The following is a 14,277-nucleotide window of genomic DNA, read 5'->3' on the forward strand; positions in this document are numbered from 1 at the left end:
GGGGGAATCATTATCTCTCTCTCCCCAAAAACTCATTTTATACCTGCCAGCATCTGAGGGGAGAGGGGGCAAAGGAGCAAAGGCTTCTATAACAGGTAACAGAGAAAATCCTGTGTGTGTTCGCCTGTGTACCAGGGGAGCAGGTTGGGATACGCAGACAAAAATACATGCACAAAAACCTCCCTTTTTCTGTGTAGGATTTGAATTTGATGTAAATGTGATAAGATACAGATTTTATATGGTGATAACTGATCATCTGCTTTCAGCTTCATACAACCTCGCATGAGGGGAGAGGTTACCTCATTTTCATAAACTATATTCCCATGGATATTTACTGAGGTTAAACTAGCTATGATAAGATGTTCTGATTGATGCCATGTTGGGTTCAAGTAAAAAAAACATTTTTATTTCATCTTATCATCTGCATCTCATCATCAGCTCCTCAAATTTAAATGCGTTGCTTTTCCTCTGTCATTTTTTGCTCCCTCTAATTAGTTTAACAACAACTCTTTGTTCTTTCTGTTCATTTTTCTCGCAGAGACAAATTCCTGTAGGTTCACATCATCCAATTACATGAGGTGAAAACTTTCCTGCCTTTATGCAACAAGAACAGCCACTCTGCACCTGCCTGTTCACCTGAGATGATTTCCTGCAGAGGTTTTCATTTTCTGTTTGCTGATTAGTGTAGGTACCAGGCATTTCCGCCTGAAATCAAAACCAGACCATGTCTAAATCTGGGGATGCAAATCTTAGAACTGAATGTATTCTGCACCGCTTAATGTAATAATATAAGATTTGAATGTTTTATGCATTAACACATGTAAGTGTGGGAAATACTATTGGTTTAGCTGATGGAAATAAAAGAAAAAACACCTACATTTCATATTCTGGATGCGTTTTCTCTCTTTCTCTCTCTCTTTCTCTCTCTCTTTCTCTCTCTCTTTCTCTCTCTCTCTAACAGTTAGTTTCTCTCACTTCCTCTCTGCTGATGACCATCTGTGTGTTGGTTTCGGCCAGGCACTTGGCACATCTGTGTACTCACATCCCCTCTCACTTCTCTCATCAGCGCACTACTTGCACCAACAAAAATATGTGTGTGTGTGTGTTTCTGTGTGTGTGTGTGTGTGTGTGTGTGTGTGTGTGTGTGTGTGTGTGTGTGTGTGTGTGTATGTGTGAGTGTGTATGTGTGAGTTTGTGCCCAGCCATGGGGAGTTTTGCTGTCACATACACACTGGCCACTCCGTCTGTTTTAGGGGGTTAATGAGTCCTGGGGGGGTTAGGGGTCAAGGCGGTGACGGTTACAATGTAGCTAGAGTTTCACATGAGAGTTGCTCTCAGCTGTCCCAACTTTGTAAAGTTTATTTTGAATCTTTGATTCCAAGTGTGCGACAGCAACGTTTCAACATGTTTCCCCATCACCTCCTGAACCAGGCGCTGTTGTGCATCCTTTGTCTCTATTTATAGGTGATTGCTCACTGCTCCTCACATGGTGATGTGTGATGGGGGTTGAATGAAAGTCTGTGCTCAAGTGCCACATCACATCAGGAAAGTGAAATAATATGATCCTTGATTAAAATGAATAGTTGAGTCTCACGGCTCTCATCATTCACAACATTATCATTTCTAATAAACTAGCTTTAAACAAGCCACAGTACCTGTTCAACACAAACCGACTGAGAGCCGAGGCAGCTGCTGAAGTCAATCATCTACCAGGCTAACAAGCTATTACTTTATGTGATACCCATGGCACACGTGAACAAACGAGCACACAAAAAATGCCAAAGAATAAAGTGAAAAAACAAAAGGCCAGTGAAGAAGAGCTGATTAAAAAAGCGAATGAACCTAAAGTTGGAGCAATTGGTTTGATAGCTGGAAAGAAAACTACACACTTAACACCTGATGAACACACAAGGAAGATGCAACTGGTCAAGGCGTACAGGAGCAAAATATCCTGAGAAGGAGAGTAGAGGGGTTAACTCAGGATGGAGGATGCGGGCAGGGAAGCGGTGGCTGCTGGCCGCAGACACAGCTGGTTCCTGACAGAGGAGACCCAGGTCCCACTGCCTGCTGCTATCACCAGCGCCAACATGGCTGCCTGTCCCCTCCAAGAGCTGCAGACCTGCAACATGCTGAAACACACACAAACTATTACACACAAAAACACACATACACTTCTCTTTTGAGCCGCAGTGGTAGGGAGGGGAGGAGGAGGGTTCAGATGAGAGCACAGCCCCTCAGCCAGAGCCCCGAGGCAAGCTGACCCGCCACTGAGACACACTTATTCACAAACACACACACTGCCTTGGTGGCCTCACACACACTCTGCTGGAGAGAAAAGTGGCTGTGAGAGGAACAAAAAGAAGAAATTAAGGGAGATGTACAGGGAAGATGTGTCAAGTTCATCAACAGGACACTGGATTGTGACTGAGGACAAAAACAGTTAGTTGTGGTTTTTTTAACTGTCAGAGGAATCAGGGAATAAAACAGCTTTTGATGAGGACATGAGAGGAAGAAGACGAATCAAACCCTGGCTGTTTCTCTTTTTTCAAAATTTGGAGCTGTAACTGCAGACGAGTCCCTGTCCCTGCATGTCAGTTCAGCGGGTCATACAACGATCGACTGGGGTGTCAAGGGTAAGAAACATGGAGAACCTCAAACACACCTCATGACAAAAACATTTAACAGGGAAACTTCCAGAATATTTAAGCGATTTTTGGAGTTGACTGTCTTGTGTCGCCACATCTGGACCTGCAGGCTGTCAGTGTACACCACTGTGCTCCACACCAACAGTGTGTCACTCCAACGACCCCTCACCTCCATAACAAACTGGGAGTCGTAGCAGTGATCTTCGCGGTGATTTGAACATTCGATCATGTCTGCTGAAATCCATTCGGAGCGACAGAAGAGAGCTGACCTGAGGAGTGGGACCTCTGCTTCAGCATTTGCTTCAGCATTTGCTCCACATGTGCCCACGGTCACGCTGATCAGCCACCGAGAGCTGAAGCATAAACACGCCGCCCGCAGACTCCAGCCTGGAAGCCTTGAGCCCAGCCTGGCACCCAACAGCCACTACAGATGTAGTGAAGGTAAGAGCTCGCTGTATCTTAAAGGACCTGCTCTGGGAAATCTTTTGGCAGTGTGTTATCTTGATGAGTGATGGAGGGTCCCGCTGCTGTCAGGTCTCCTCATTAAGTTGGAGTGATTGACAGATAATCAGTTTGTGTTGACTTAGCGCTGCATGCTATAGTAGAGCTGTTATTTGATGACTGAAGCAGAGTTTCAAGGTTAAAAAGACATCAACCACTACCATCTAAATTGTTTCTTCTTCAGAGTTATTACATGTAACATGGCTGGAGGGCTGATTCCCAGGGCAGTGACTGAATTTCTTTTTTTACATTGAGGCCTTGTCTATACTACAGCGGACATTTCTTTTAATGTGGTTTTTTCCACCTCTTCTTTTTCACTTTCATTTTTGCAAAATATCTCTATCCAGACGAAAACACGAAAAAGCAAGTGGGTGGAGATAAAGTTTAAAACGATCCATCAAATACCAAAGAAGAACGCTGTGCACTTAGTAATATTGGGCAAGGCAGACGCCTGTAATTGCTGGTGATGTGGTAATGCAAAATTTTGCTGCAAACCTGCAATTAGACCTAATGTAGAGAAACCGCCATATAGCCGCCATGGTTGTTTCTGACACATGCTCGTCACTGAAATTGCCAGTGGGCAAGTAAGCTGTGACATCATCATTTCCCATTTGTGCACATTGATCCACAGGAACCAGAGTTTTTTGGAAAATCTCTATAGTGACTTTGTTTGCATGAGGCCCAAATGCAGAGGATATAAATCTGTTTGCAAATATCTGCATTATAGTGGACAGAGCGTAAACAGCCTGAAATTAGAGTCCAAACAGAATCATTACATTTGGATTAAATTGGCCACCAAGAACAATTTTTTCTCAACAGCATCCCCCCTTATAATTATGTTATATGGTTTTCATATGAGCACAATCATTATTGTTAATAAGCCCAGTGGAGCACATTCTCTGCCATTGCACTGTAAAGAAAGAGAAATAAGGTTTTCATTGGAAAGGTGGGTGGGGGAAAGGGCGAAGATTGTGTGGGTGTCTTCGTTTGGGTTTCCCCATGCAGCTGCGTGGAAACAGAAGTGAGTCCAGGAGTTTCACTGATCTGCTTCGGTTCCTTCATAATACATGTGCAGGTCACCGGGGTGCATCACAGGTAATAATGGTGGAAACTTTAAAAGAGCATTTCACGGAGGGATGAGTGATACCGGAAAGACAATCAGGAGAAAAAGAAAGAGAAGAAAAAAGGCTTAATTGATTCTTAAAGAATTTAAAACACTGAAATATGGACCTTAGGTGAAAAATGAAAACCTTCACTTAAATCAGCAATGTGTTTGAGGAGGGAGAGATGCATTAAGAGTCAGACATTAAAGGCCTAATTTTATAGACTTATAAATATGTAGAAACTGTAAGCCAGCGTGAGGACTAATACCCAACGTAGTGAATTACCTGCAGCGCCTGCCGTCTCTTGGCTGTAATGAGCTTTGTGAACGTTGCAGTGATAAGGCTTCCATAATTAGGCTTAGTCATAAGCATCCTCCCTGTAACTCTGTGATAAAAACCCAGTAGAACTCTGGTGCTGGTGCTCCAGCCCATTTGTCTCACAAACACGCGCAGATGCAAACGCTGAGGAAATCAATATGTGTCAATGAGAAATGTAAACACTGCTCTTTGTCTCAAGTAGTTCACCTGATGTAGCTGCATGTATGTGTGTGTGTGGTTATAAAGTCCAGCATTATGTTTACACTGTGTGAAGAAGCAGTAGTTATGAGTGAGTCCGTGCACGTACATGTGTGAGTGTGAGTGTGAGTGTGTGTGTGTGTGTGTGTGTGTGTGTGTGTGTGTGTGTGTGTGTGTGTGTGTGTGTGTATGTCTGTGTGTGTGTGCGAGGTGTTGTGAGCTGCAGCATAGGCTTCCTGTGAGGGAGCAGATGTCGCAGAGCTCAGGCACAGCTGCGACGGGCGATAACCACGGTGGCAAGAATATGTCGGCACGCTGGCTCTTCTCCCTCGGTCTTATCAGCCGCACACAGCACACACACTCACACACACAAACACACACACACACACTCATATAGACACTCTACAATAAGGAAATAAGTAACAGCCACCCAGCACTAGCATATCCTCACAGCAGGCCTAGATAGAGGGAGGAAGGCAATGAGAGATGGTGAGAGGAAGAGAAAGGAGTAAGGACTAAATCAAGGGACTTTGATGAAAAAGGTGCAGTGAATCCCTAACAAAGCCCTGGCTCATGTCTGCTGTATCATAGACTTCATAATTTGGTGCCAGTCCTAATCCTCTATAGCTATTAATAGGCTATGCTTTATAGCTTCCTCTCACAAAAAGAGACATGACACCAGTAATGACTTATATATACCTACACAAGTACATAACTTCACCTATATCTTGGGTATAAGTTATATCTATATCTTGGGTTTGTGAGACTATACAATTACACAAATTAGAAGATCAATTATATTCCTTTTCATTTGAGGGTTTAAAGATCTACCATATAGTTTAGTGCACAAACACACACAGTTTTATCTTTATCTTTTCAGCACATCTCAGCAGTGAAGCTGGACAATGTCATCACAGCCAGAACGATGGATGGTGCAAAGGTTTTGCAGACAGGTTTCGTAATGAAATTTTAAAACAGCAATGTTGATTTGAAACGATAGCATCCAGTTTTTGAAACATGCCTTGCTTAATGACTACATCACTGTATCTGTGGCACCGATCCAAGTGAATGAATATAACGAATATCGGGATGATGATTATGCAAGAATAGTTAAAAATGTGTTAATAGTAAATGGGAAAAAGTGAGGGGCACATGTGGGAGGAGAGGCAAGGTGATGATGAGGTGTGTGTGTGTGTGTGAGAGAGAGAGAGAGAGAGAGAGAGAGAGAGAGAGAGAGAGAGAGAGAGAGAGAGAGAGAGAGAGAGAGAGAGCAGTTATCCTCTCTATTTCCTCAGCACCAGCTTTGTGGTTTCTATGAGGAACAGATGTTCACAACTTGATACAGTGCCTCATCCCCCTCTACTCACTATCTCCAAAGCCAGCACCACCAACTGTCTGCACACACACACACACACACACACACACACATAGACGCACACACACACACAGAGAGCTGCGACTTTCTCATGTGAATGTATGAGGGACGTATTAACCTGCAGTCTGAGGACTTTTTTATTGTCCATTTCCCTCTGTGCTCAGGCTGCATATCCTGCTCTTGAGTCAACACTTGATGTAATCAGGTGCTACTTCCTCCTCTGTCTGTTTGCACTTCTGTTGGTCAGCTGTGCTCTCACACTGGCCGAAGAAAACACAAATTGCTGTAACTGCGTGTATAAGTTTAAGTTCAAACAGTTGCTAAGTGCTAATAATCTGGGTAGTTCTTGTCTTTGCTTTTTCATATAGTCTCAGTTCTTAATTTTATGGATTTCACAAGATGTTGGAAACGTTCCTTTGAGATTCTGCTGCATGTTGACGTGAAGGCATCGCATTATTTCTACAGATTTGTCGGCTTCACGCTGTGAATGTGTCATTCTAACACAAAGATTTTGTATTGCATTAAAATCTGATGACTGGAGACACACTGAACACCAACCAGTTGAGACTTTTGCTAAAGAAATAAACATTAGAAGATGTTAAACTGAGACCATTCATTGGGTTGTGACATTCAAACAATGATTGATGGTGTTAAGGGGCTCAAACTGATGAAACAAGGCATGTTGGGTTCATGGTATCAAGTTTTTTTCTTGATAAATATGAGAAAGTAATGTAGGCTCCAACAAGTGAATCTTAATGTCGGTATTGTAGTGGGTCATACTTTGCAGCAAGTGCTTGGAATACAAAAAATTGCCAGACATGAAATAGCAATGCATTGTCCATAGTGCTTTTCTTAAAGCTGTTCTTTGGCAAAGACGACCCTGGAAGTCAAGTATTTCAAAGGCCATTATTCTTTTCCAAAGAACACGGATTGAATTTTGAATTCCCATCATGTCTGGATGATTCAAACAACTGACACTTTGCTGCTCAATTGCAAACAAAATGTCAGCGGGTCCATGGGTGCAATTTGTAAAGGCAGCATTCCAACGTACGTGCTTGAGTGGGTGGGTCAATGATCCGTTACACCACGCCATATTACAGACAGTCTCTCTCTCTCTCTCTCTCTCTCTCTCTCTCTCTCTCTCTCTCTCATCCTCTTTCACAAGATAATGGAGCAGCTCGAGGACATACAGTACACACGTTGAAGATCTTAACGCCCAAAGTGAGAGAACAACATCCTCTTGAACGCAATGAAAAAACATGTAAATACGCCAAACACATGGTCAGGCAGGATGCACAAGACTCAAAGGGAAATTTCTCAACACAAACCCGATCATCTCCATCAACGTTTAACACAGCTCAGGTACTATTTGTTTCTGTTTTGATTGAGTGAGGTGTTCTCTTTGTCCTTTCATGATGCCCGGGGTCTTTAATGTTAAGTCCATGACAGTGTTGTCTGTTCATTGTGCATGTGAGAGGAGAGGATAGGAGAATTGAGAAGAGCGCGAACACAAAGGGTCTAGCATTCCTTTCACTCGGCTCAGGGCCTTATCTCCTTTCAACACACTAGCCTGTGACTGCCACTATAGAAAAAGATTTACATTGTGGGAGTAGAGGAAATGCTGCAAACTTTCTCTCTCTCTTTGCTCTGATGCTGACATGCACAAAACACACACACACAGAAATAATCTTTTCCACACCAGCGTAATGACCAAACCTGGTTCTTAGACCTCGGAGATGCTGTCAAGAGAATAGAGTCGAGAGCCGGGTGTTGATTGGGGTGTCTGTGAGCTGACCGTAGAAGCAGACAGAGAGATAGAGGAGTGTGCGAAAGAGGGGACAAAGCTGTTTTTCCGTCATTAAGGCCATCAAAGGGACTTCCAGTCGCAGTATTATGGCGCGGGGAGTTCATTGAGGCGAGCTCCCACCTTGTGCGCGTTCCATTGTGCAGTTTATCAGGCCGACCACATGGAGTGTCAGCGCTAACCCAGTGACCGCTCAACAAAAGGCCAAATTAAGACGAGTGAGAGGCTGTCGTACAGGGAGGCTGACAGGTTGACTGACGCCATTCCCGAGGAGAATCGCATCCTGTCAATCTCGGAGCCGTCACCTTGACAGGAATCCTTTCTTTGGATGCAACCCCCATCGCCAACCTTTCTGTCACTCAAGGCCACACACAACACCCACACGCACACACACACACATGCTGGCATAGCTCTTCCCTTTTCAGTATTCTGCACAGGAAACAAATAAGCCACATACAGTAAGATACTAAGGGGACACACATACAATGCTGCCTGTGCGAGGAGCCACCTCAGGCCGTAACTCTGAAAGAGAGAAAAAGAAATATAGAGAGTGGATTTCATTAACAATCCATCCATCTATTTGACAAGTGTACTTCCACCACGGTACTTTACACACTGCCTCTGACAGAGCCAGCCTGTAATGGCCTGTGCAGCTGTTTATGTATGTAAACTTGATGTATTTCATTGTGTGACTGTGTGTGACCACGCTTACAGCAGCAGCAGCCTTACATTGAATTGATGTACTGTATTGTGTTTCCTGCTAAAACCCTGGCACTGGACCTTAGGCTACCTGAAGTTATTCCCTCCAATGGGCCATGAAGAGCAGGGGTTTCCCCCTGTATAATTGTTCTCACATGTTTAACCAGACCTGGTTTAAATGTCCTCACAGCTCCATAAGAAGGCTGCGTTTCTGTTTGAGGCTGAGGAGAGTCAGGGATGAGCAGCTGTCTGTGAGTACTTTACAAGCTGGTCCTGTTTGTTCTGTAGACACAGGAGGGGTCAGTAGGGTGTCAGCTTTGTCCTCTGTCCCCCTCCATGGTTATGTGTGTATATGTGTGAGGGCGTGTGTGTGTGTCCGCCAGAGGGAGAGAGAGGGCAGGTGGGTGGGGCAGAGGGACTCACAGACCAGTGTGGACAGGTGGAGGATTCTCACCATGAACAGACCTGATGTACCTGCCTTGTTCTCAGGGCTCTCTGTAACTCTGCCTGTCTCTCTTATATAGGATGTTCTAGAAAATATAGCTGCATATGCACCAAGGTCTGCCAAAGGTCTATTTTTTTCTATGGTGAAATAATTAGTAGAATTATTAATGAATCAATAGAAATTAATTTAACCAACAACAATTCTGAAAATCAATTAATTACTAAAAGGTTTTTGTTGATAAAATGGTCTAAACAGCCTTAAAACTGTTTAATTGTTAATTGAACACCTTTGGCTTTTGGATTGTAACAAAGCAATTTAAAGACGCGCGCTTACTTTCCAGCAATCAACTAAACAACAAATAATATTGACAGATAAATAAATAAAGATAATATGTTTTTAACTATAATTAGTAGCACAACACTAGGCTACTGCATGAGCTGCTAATTGAAACGTCAACAACCAGAAGCATATAAATACAGGCAGCGCAAATAAAAAAGGCACATTAATCACTTGTGATAATGGCACTATTTACTCTGCAAGACAAACACTGTCTTCCATCTATTCATATCTTTCCATCTTCGCATCACTCCACGCTGCTGACGATTTATGACAACAGCTGACAACACAAAAGAAAACTACACACTTTACAAGCTATTCACTGTTTTACTGGTGAGTGTTCGCACACGCAGGCAGAGACGTTATTTTCCATTAATTCTTGTTCTTGTGTGTATTTTGTTTACCTCAAGTGTTACAAATAAAATAAATCAAATCTGCAGTTTCTAATGGACTCGGTGCTGCCTGCCCTTGTTGTCCTCGTCGGCCTGATATAAGGAAACAGCGTCCCCCATGGGCAGACAACGGGACAGTGACACTGAGATCATTGCTTTTTTTCTTTCTTTTTTTCATTCGACTGGTTTGAATTTATTTGATATGATCAAATTAGGTTTAGGGCGATAATTTTGCAAAATAAACATTTACATGATTAATAATATTTATATTGGGAATTTTAAGGCGTTTTATTGTAAATAATATATATATTTACAGCCCATACAAATTGATTATCAGTGCCATGCATGTATTGTGCAATAATATATATGATTGTATTGATAATAATAATTAATGAGCCATTGTGGTGCTTTTAAATTGGGATCTTCTTCAATTTAAAACGGATTCCTGCATGTGTGGCTGCCAGCTCCTGCATCTGATGGTACCCGAGAGAGAGAGAGAGAGAGAGAAGGAGAGAGGGAGGGAGGGAGGGAGGGAGAGAGAGAGAGAGAGAGAGAGAGAGAGAGGTTAGGAGCTCCAGATGGTGTTTAAACGCAGACAGAAGGCTACAGCGAGGACAGAGAGAGAGAGGAGGAGGAGGAGAGAGCCGTGGTTAGTGCGCACGGTGGCCCCGCCAGCCCCACTCATCACTGAAGACAAAACAAGTCCCAGAATTCAAATAATTGAGAAATCAGCAGAGGAGAAAACATCAGATCGGCCGATTGTGATTTTAATTTGGGGGAAAATAAAAAGAAAAGTGAGTATTTTTTTTCTCCAACACCGTCTGAAGTGTGAAGCTCGGCGCAAGATCGGCGCGTCGGAGCAGGAGCAGCAGGAGGAGGACAAGCACCGGAGAACAGCTCGGAGAAGCGTGGTGGTGGAAGAGGAGACTGTGAAGAAATTGTTTTTCTTTTCTTTTTCACACGAAGGAGACGAATCTATCCATCTCGTCGGGTGAGACTTGTTCTTAACGCGCGGACTGTGGCTCAACTAAAGAGGACGATTTGAAAGTTGTCACAGGGGGCATAAAGACGCACCCTGCAGACAACAGGATCCGCATCTTAATCATTTGCGGGGTTTTTTAAATACATGGGAGCCAACAGGAGAGGATCTGTGGACAAAATATTACCCGGTTTATAGTTTCGTCTGCGTAAAAACGAACCAAAAAGTGCGGTTTTACGCAGCGTTAATTGCATCGCTGTTGTTTTCGTTTATTCCTTCTCCTGGGATGGTTAAAATGAACAAGAGAGAGGATTTACATGACTGGGGCATGTTGTGACTTATTTTCCACACATCACAAAACACGAGACTGCAAAACCAAAGACAACAAGGATCCAACAGCCCTGCATAGTTTTCATTTTTTTCTCTTTCCATATAAACGAGAAGAGAAATACCTCATAATTTATTAAACCTGGAAAGTCCAAGAGACCTTTTGAACTTCCAAAGGAAACATAAACCTTCTTTTTCTTTTGTGTCACCTCCTTCCTTCTTTTTAATATCTCAAAAACAAACAACACAACGAGGGAATAGTTTTCCACACTGTTTAGCAAAACGCTCTATCCCCTCTTTCCCCCCAAAATAATGAGGATTAAGACGATATAAAAGGTGTTTTAGAGACTCTGGTGTGGATTATCACCGCTACCTCAGCTTGACTTCGACCTTCAAAAAGTAAGTACAACCTGCAAAAACCCACTGCTACTAATGCAAATCATTGCATTCTATAATATGGTGTGAATTGTTCATAAACGCACAGGGAGTTGAAAGAGGATGTATCTTGTAATTGTCCTTTAAATTGCTCATATTTCATATTTAAATGATCAAACTGCTGAAATATCTTCAGCTGAAAGTCACATTTTTGATAATGTGAAGGTGAAGACAGACAAGGCTGTTCTTCCATCTGTCTTTCTCTACATTCTTTCTATATTTTTTTATAATGATCTTTATTCACGTGCGTATCTTTTTTTATATTTAATTTCACTATTTACACATACATTTTTCTTCAGTCTGTCTTTTATTTGAGTATTAACACTTTTCTTATCAAGTGAATGTTGCTACACTGGAAACTGCAGCAGAAGCATTGTTATTGTTTTTATTATTGTAGTTGTTGTTCCTATTATTATCTCTTTTCATTTACTTTCCCTGAGTTGTGCTTTGAGATCTGAGGTGTGAGTGAGAGAGAGAGAGGTAGAGAGACATAGGCTGTGTGTGCTGTTTGCTCTTCAGTCTGTGCTGCACATCAGAGTGATGATTGAGACCAAAGTGATGACACAAAATCTTTGGTGTCTGTGAACTCGGCGTCCAGCTGCACTGGATGGAGGTAAATGGGTGTGAAGGGATAAATTTAGACGTTTGCCTCGACCTGAACTCCATGGTGCCTCAGAATAGACCCCCACTGCCTTTTGTGTGACACAGCAGCAGTGTCAAACCTTTGTGTAGCAAAGCAATTAGACACTTGACCAATTCCTGGTGGGTGAAGGGTGCTTGTTGTGATATAATCTGTGAAGACATTAAAAGAGACAGTTAAAAGGACATATTATGGCAAACAGAGGCCTTACCTAACTCAAAGGTGATTAGATGAAAAGGTGAAATCATGATTTGTACCAATGGGACACTCCCTGAGAAGAAACAAGTCCACCTCCACTTGAACAGCCTCAGCAGCGCACTCTTCCGCTCATGAGTGCAACAGTAAAACACTCTGGCCTTTTTCTCTGCAGGACGCTGCCTTGTATAATTGGCCCTGGTAAATATCACCTGAATAATTGAACAGCTGATAATAGTCTCGAAACAATGGATGAGGGGGTTGTAGAGGTGAAACCGCAGTGCAGACACCCTGCCTCACCGCACATTATACCTCCATCACCTCCATCACCACTGAGCGGGCATCTCCTCTTTTCTCCTTCCAAAACGCTGGCCATCCCATCCCATCGCTCAGCTCAGGCCCGGCCTGCGAAGGCAGATGTCTCCACTTCATCATCAAGCGGCTCCTGAAAAAGGCAGGCACATTCATTATGACCCCCAACCTACCGAGTGTTTGTTCACTTCCCATCTATACCACAGGTGCAAGGACGGGGTGTCTTCTTTTTTCTATATATGAGAGAACATACAACAAAACATGAAAATGAACTCCAGACAACCTGCTTTTGTCTGAAGAGTCAGCATCATGTAAAGCCACAGGCCTGAGAGTCACTTTTACTTTAGAGTCTTTATCATTGCTGCTTATTTTGTCACATCATGACTCATGTTTTAAGGGTCCAGTGTGTAGGGATCTATTGGCAGAAATTGAATATAATTTAATCCTCGTGATGTTTTCACTACTGTGTTTCCTCTACAAATGGAGGTTTTCTTTACCCTTAGAATGGCCCTTTAATATTTACATCTGGAGCGAGTCCTCTCTAGGGAGGCTGCCATGTTCTTTCAGAAGTCCAAACTGGACAAAAATCAACACATTTTGAGTTTTTACAACAGCTGGAGGCTACCACAAGTTCTCACCACTAAATATGACTTAATTCTACACACTAAACCTTCAAGGATTAAAAGGCTCAATATGTTATTTTGTCAGCAAGATTTGTTGTTTTTAATTGCTTGTATAGCAGATGTTTCAAGATATTCCAATAGTCGCTTTTTTTCATCATCTCAGTGTAACTGTGTGTTTATCATGCAGGGCAGGTGAAAAGCCTCTGTCTGTGCTGTGACTCCATGTTGCAGGGTCTGGGTATGACCTGCGTGTTTACTGTATGAGTGTGTGGGCTTACTGAGTGTGCTTATCGTGTGTGTGTGTGTGTGGTAATTATTGTGAGCTAAACGCGGGCTGTGCAGGTGAAACTGGCTGTCTCTTCATTAATGAGCGCAGCAGATGGCCTCAGGTGGGCGGGAGCGGCGGGCGCACAGCAAGCCAGTCAGGTGGTCAGCACAACACAGACACCTGGGCCATCACAAACAAGACGAGCCGAGCGGTTGACAAAAGCCAAACACATCAGGATTGTGTGTGTGTGTGTGTGTGTGTGTGTCTATGTGTCCTGTGAGTCAACAATTAGATGTGTGGTGTTGTTATATCTGATTTCATGTCCTCCAATAAAAAGGAGCAATATGCTGAACTGAAAGGTTTAAGAGGAAAAGCTATAAAGGGAAGAAAAATAAGAAAGATACCAATGTGAAAGTGGACATTTCAAGTGCCGGTGCAATCTGTCATCCTTTGGTATAAGAACAAATTTGACCACATGAGTCAAAACAAGGTAATTTGTGTGAAAGTCTATGGTTTTCTCCTGTTGATGTGTGAATATATTTCAGGTATCAATACAATTAAAGTGTTTATGTTCATTCAAATTATTTATCCGTGATCCAAGCTGTCACTCAAGACCAGTTCTCTATTTTCTTTTCCGATAAGCGAGAATCTTGTCTCCAGGGTGAGAACGTTAACCTCCAAT

The 14,277-nt window shown here is 42.8% G+C and overlaps 1 protein-coding gene across 7 annotated transcripts in view; it reads left to right on the forward strand.

Moving 5' to 3' along the window:
• Positions 1-2,280: 2,280 nt before the first annotated feature.
• cbfa2t3 (CBFA2/RUNX1 partner transcriptional co-repressor 3) overlaps positions 2,281-14,277 on the forward strand; it is a 37,388-nt gene continuing 25,391 nt past the window's right edge. For 5 of the 7 annotated variants that reach the window (XM_069525078.1, XM_069525079.1, XM_069525084.1 and 2 more), the window contains exon 1: positions 2,281-3,086. In XM_069525078.1, coding sequence (XP_069381179.1) covers positions 2,873-3,086 — 214 coding nt within the window. In that variant the 5' untranslated portion in view covers positions 2,281-2,872. Of the gene's footprint in view, positions 3,087-10,413; positions 11,522-14,277 lie in introns of those variants that run through there. The other 2 variants (XM_069525074.1, XM_069525098.1) reach the window with 2 other exon arrangements.

The sequence above is a fragment of the Paralichthys olivaceus genome, chromosome 1 (genome assembly GCF_024713975.1).
Source record: "Paralichthys olivaceus isolate ysfri-2021 chromosome 1, ASM2471397v2, whole genome shotgun sequence".
Classification (NCBI taxonomy): Eukaryota; Metazoa; Chordata; class Actinopteri; order Pleuronectiformes; family Paralichthyidae; genus Paralichthys; species Paralichthys olivaceus.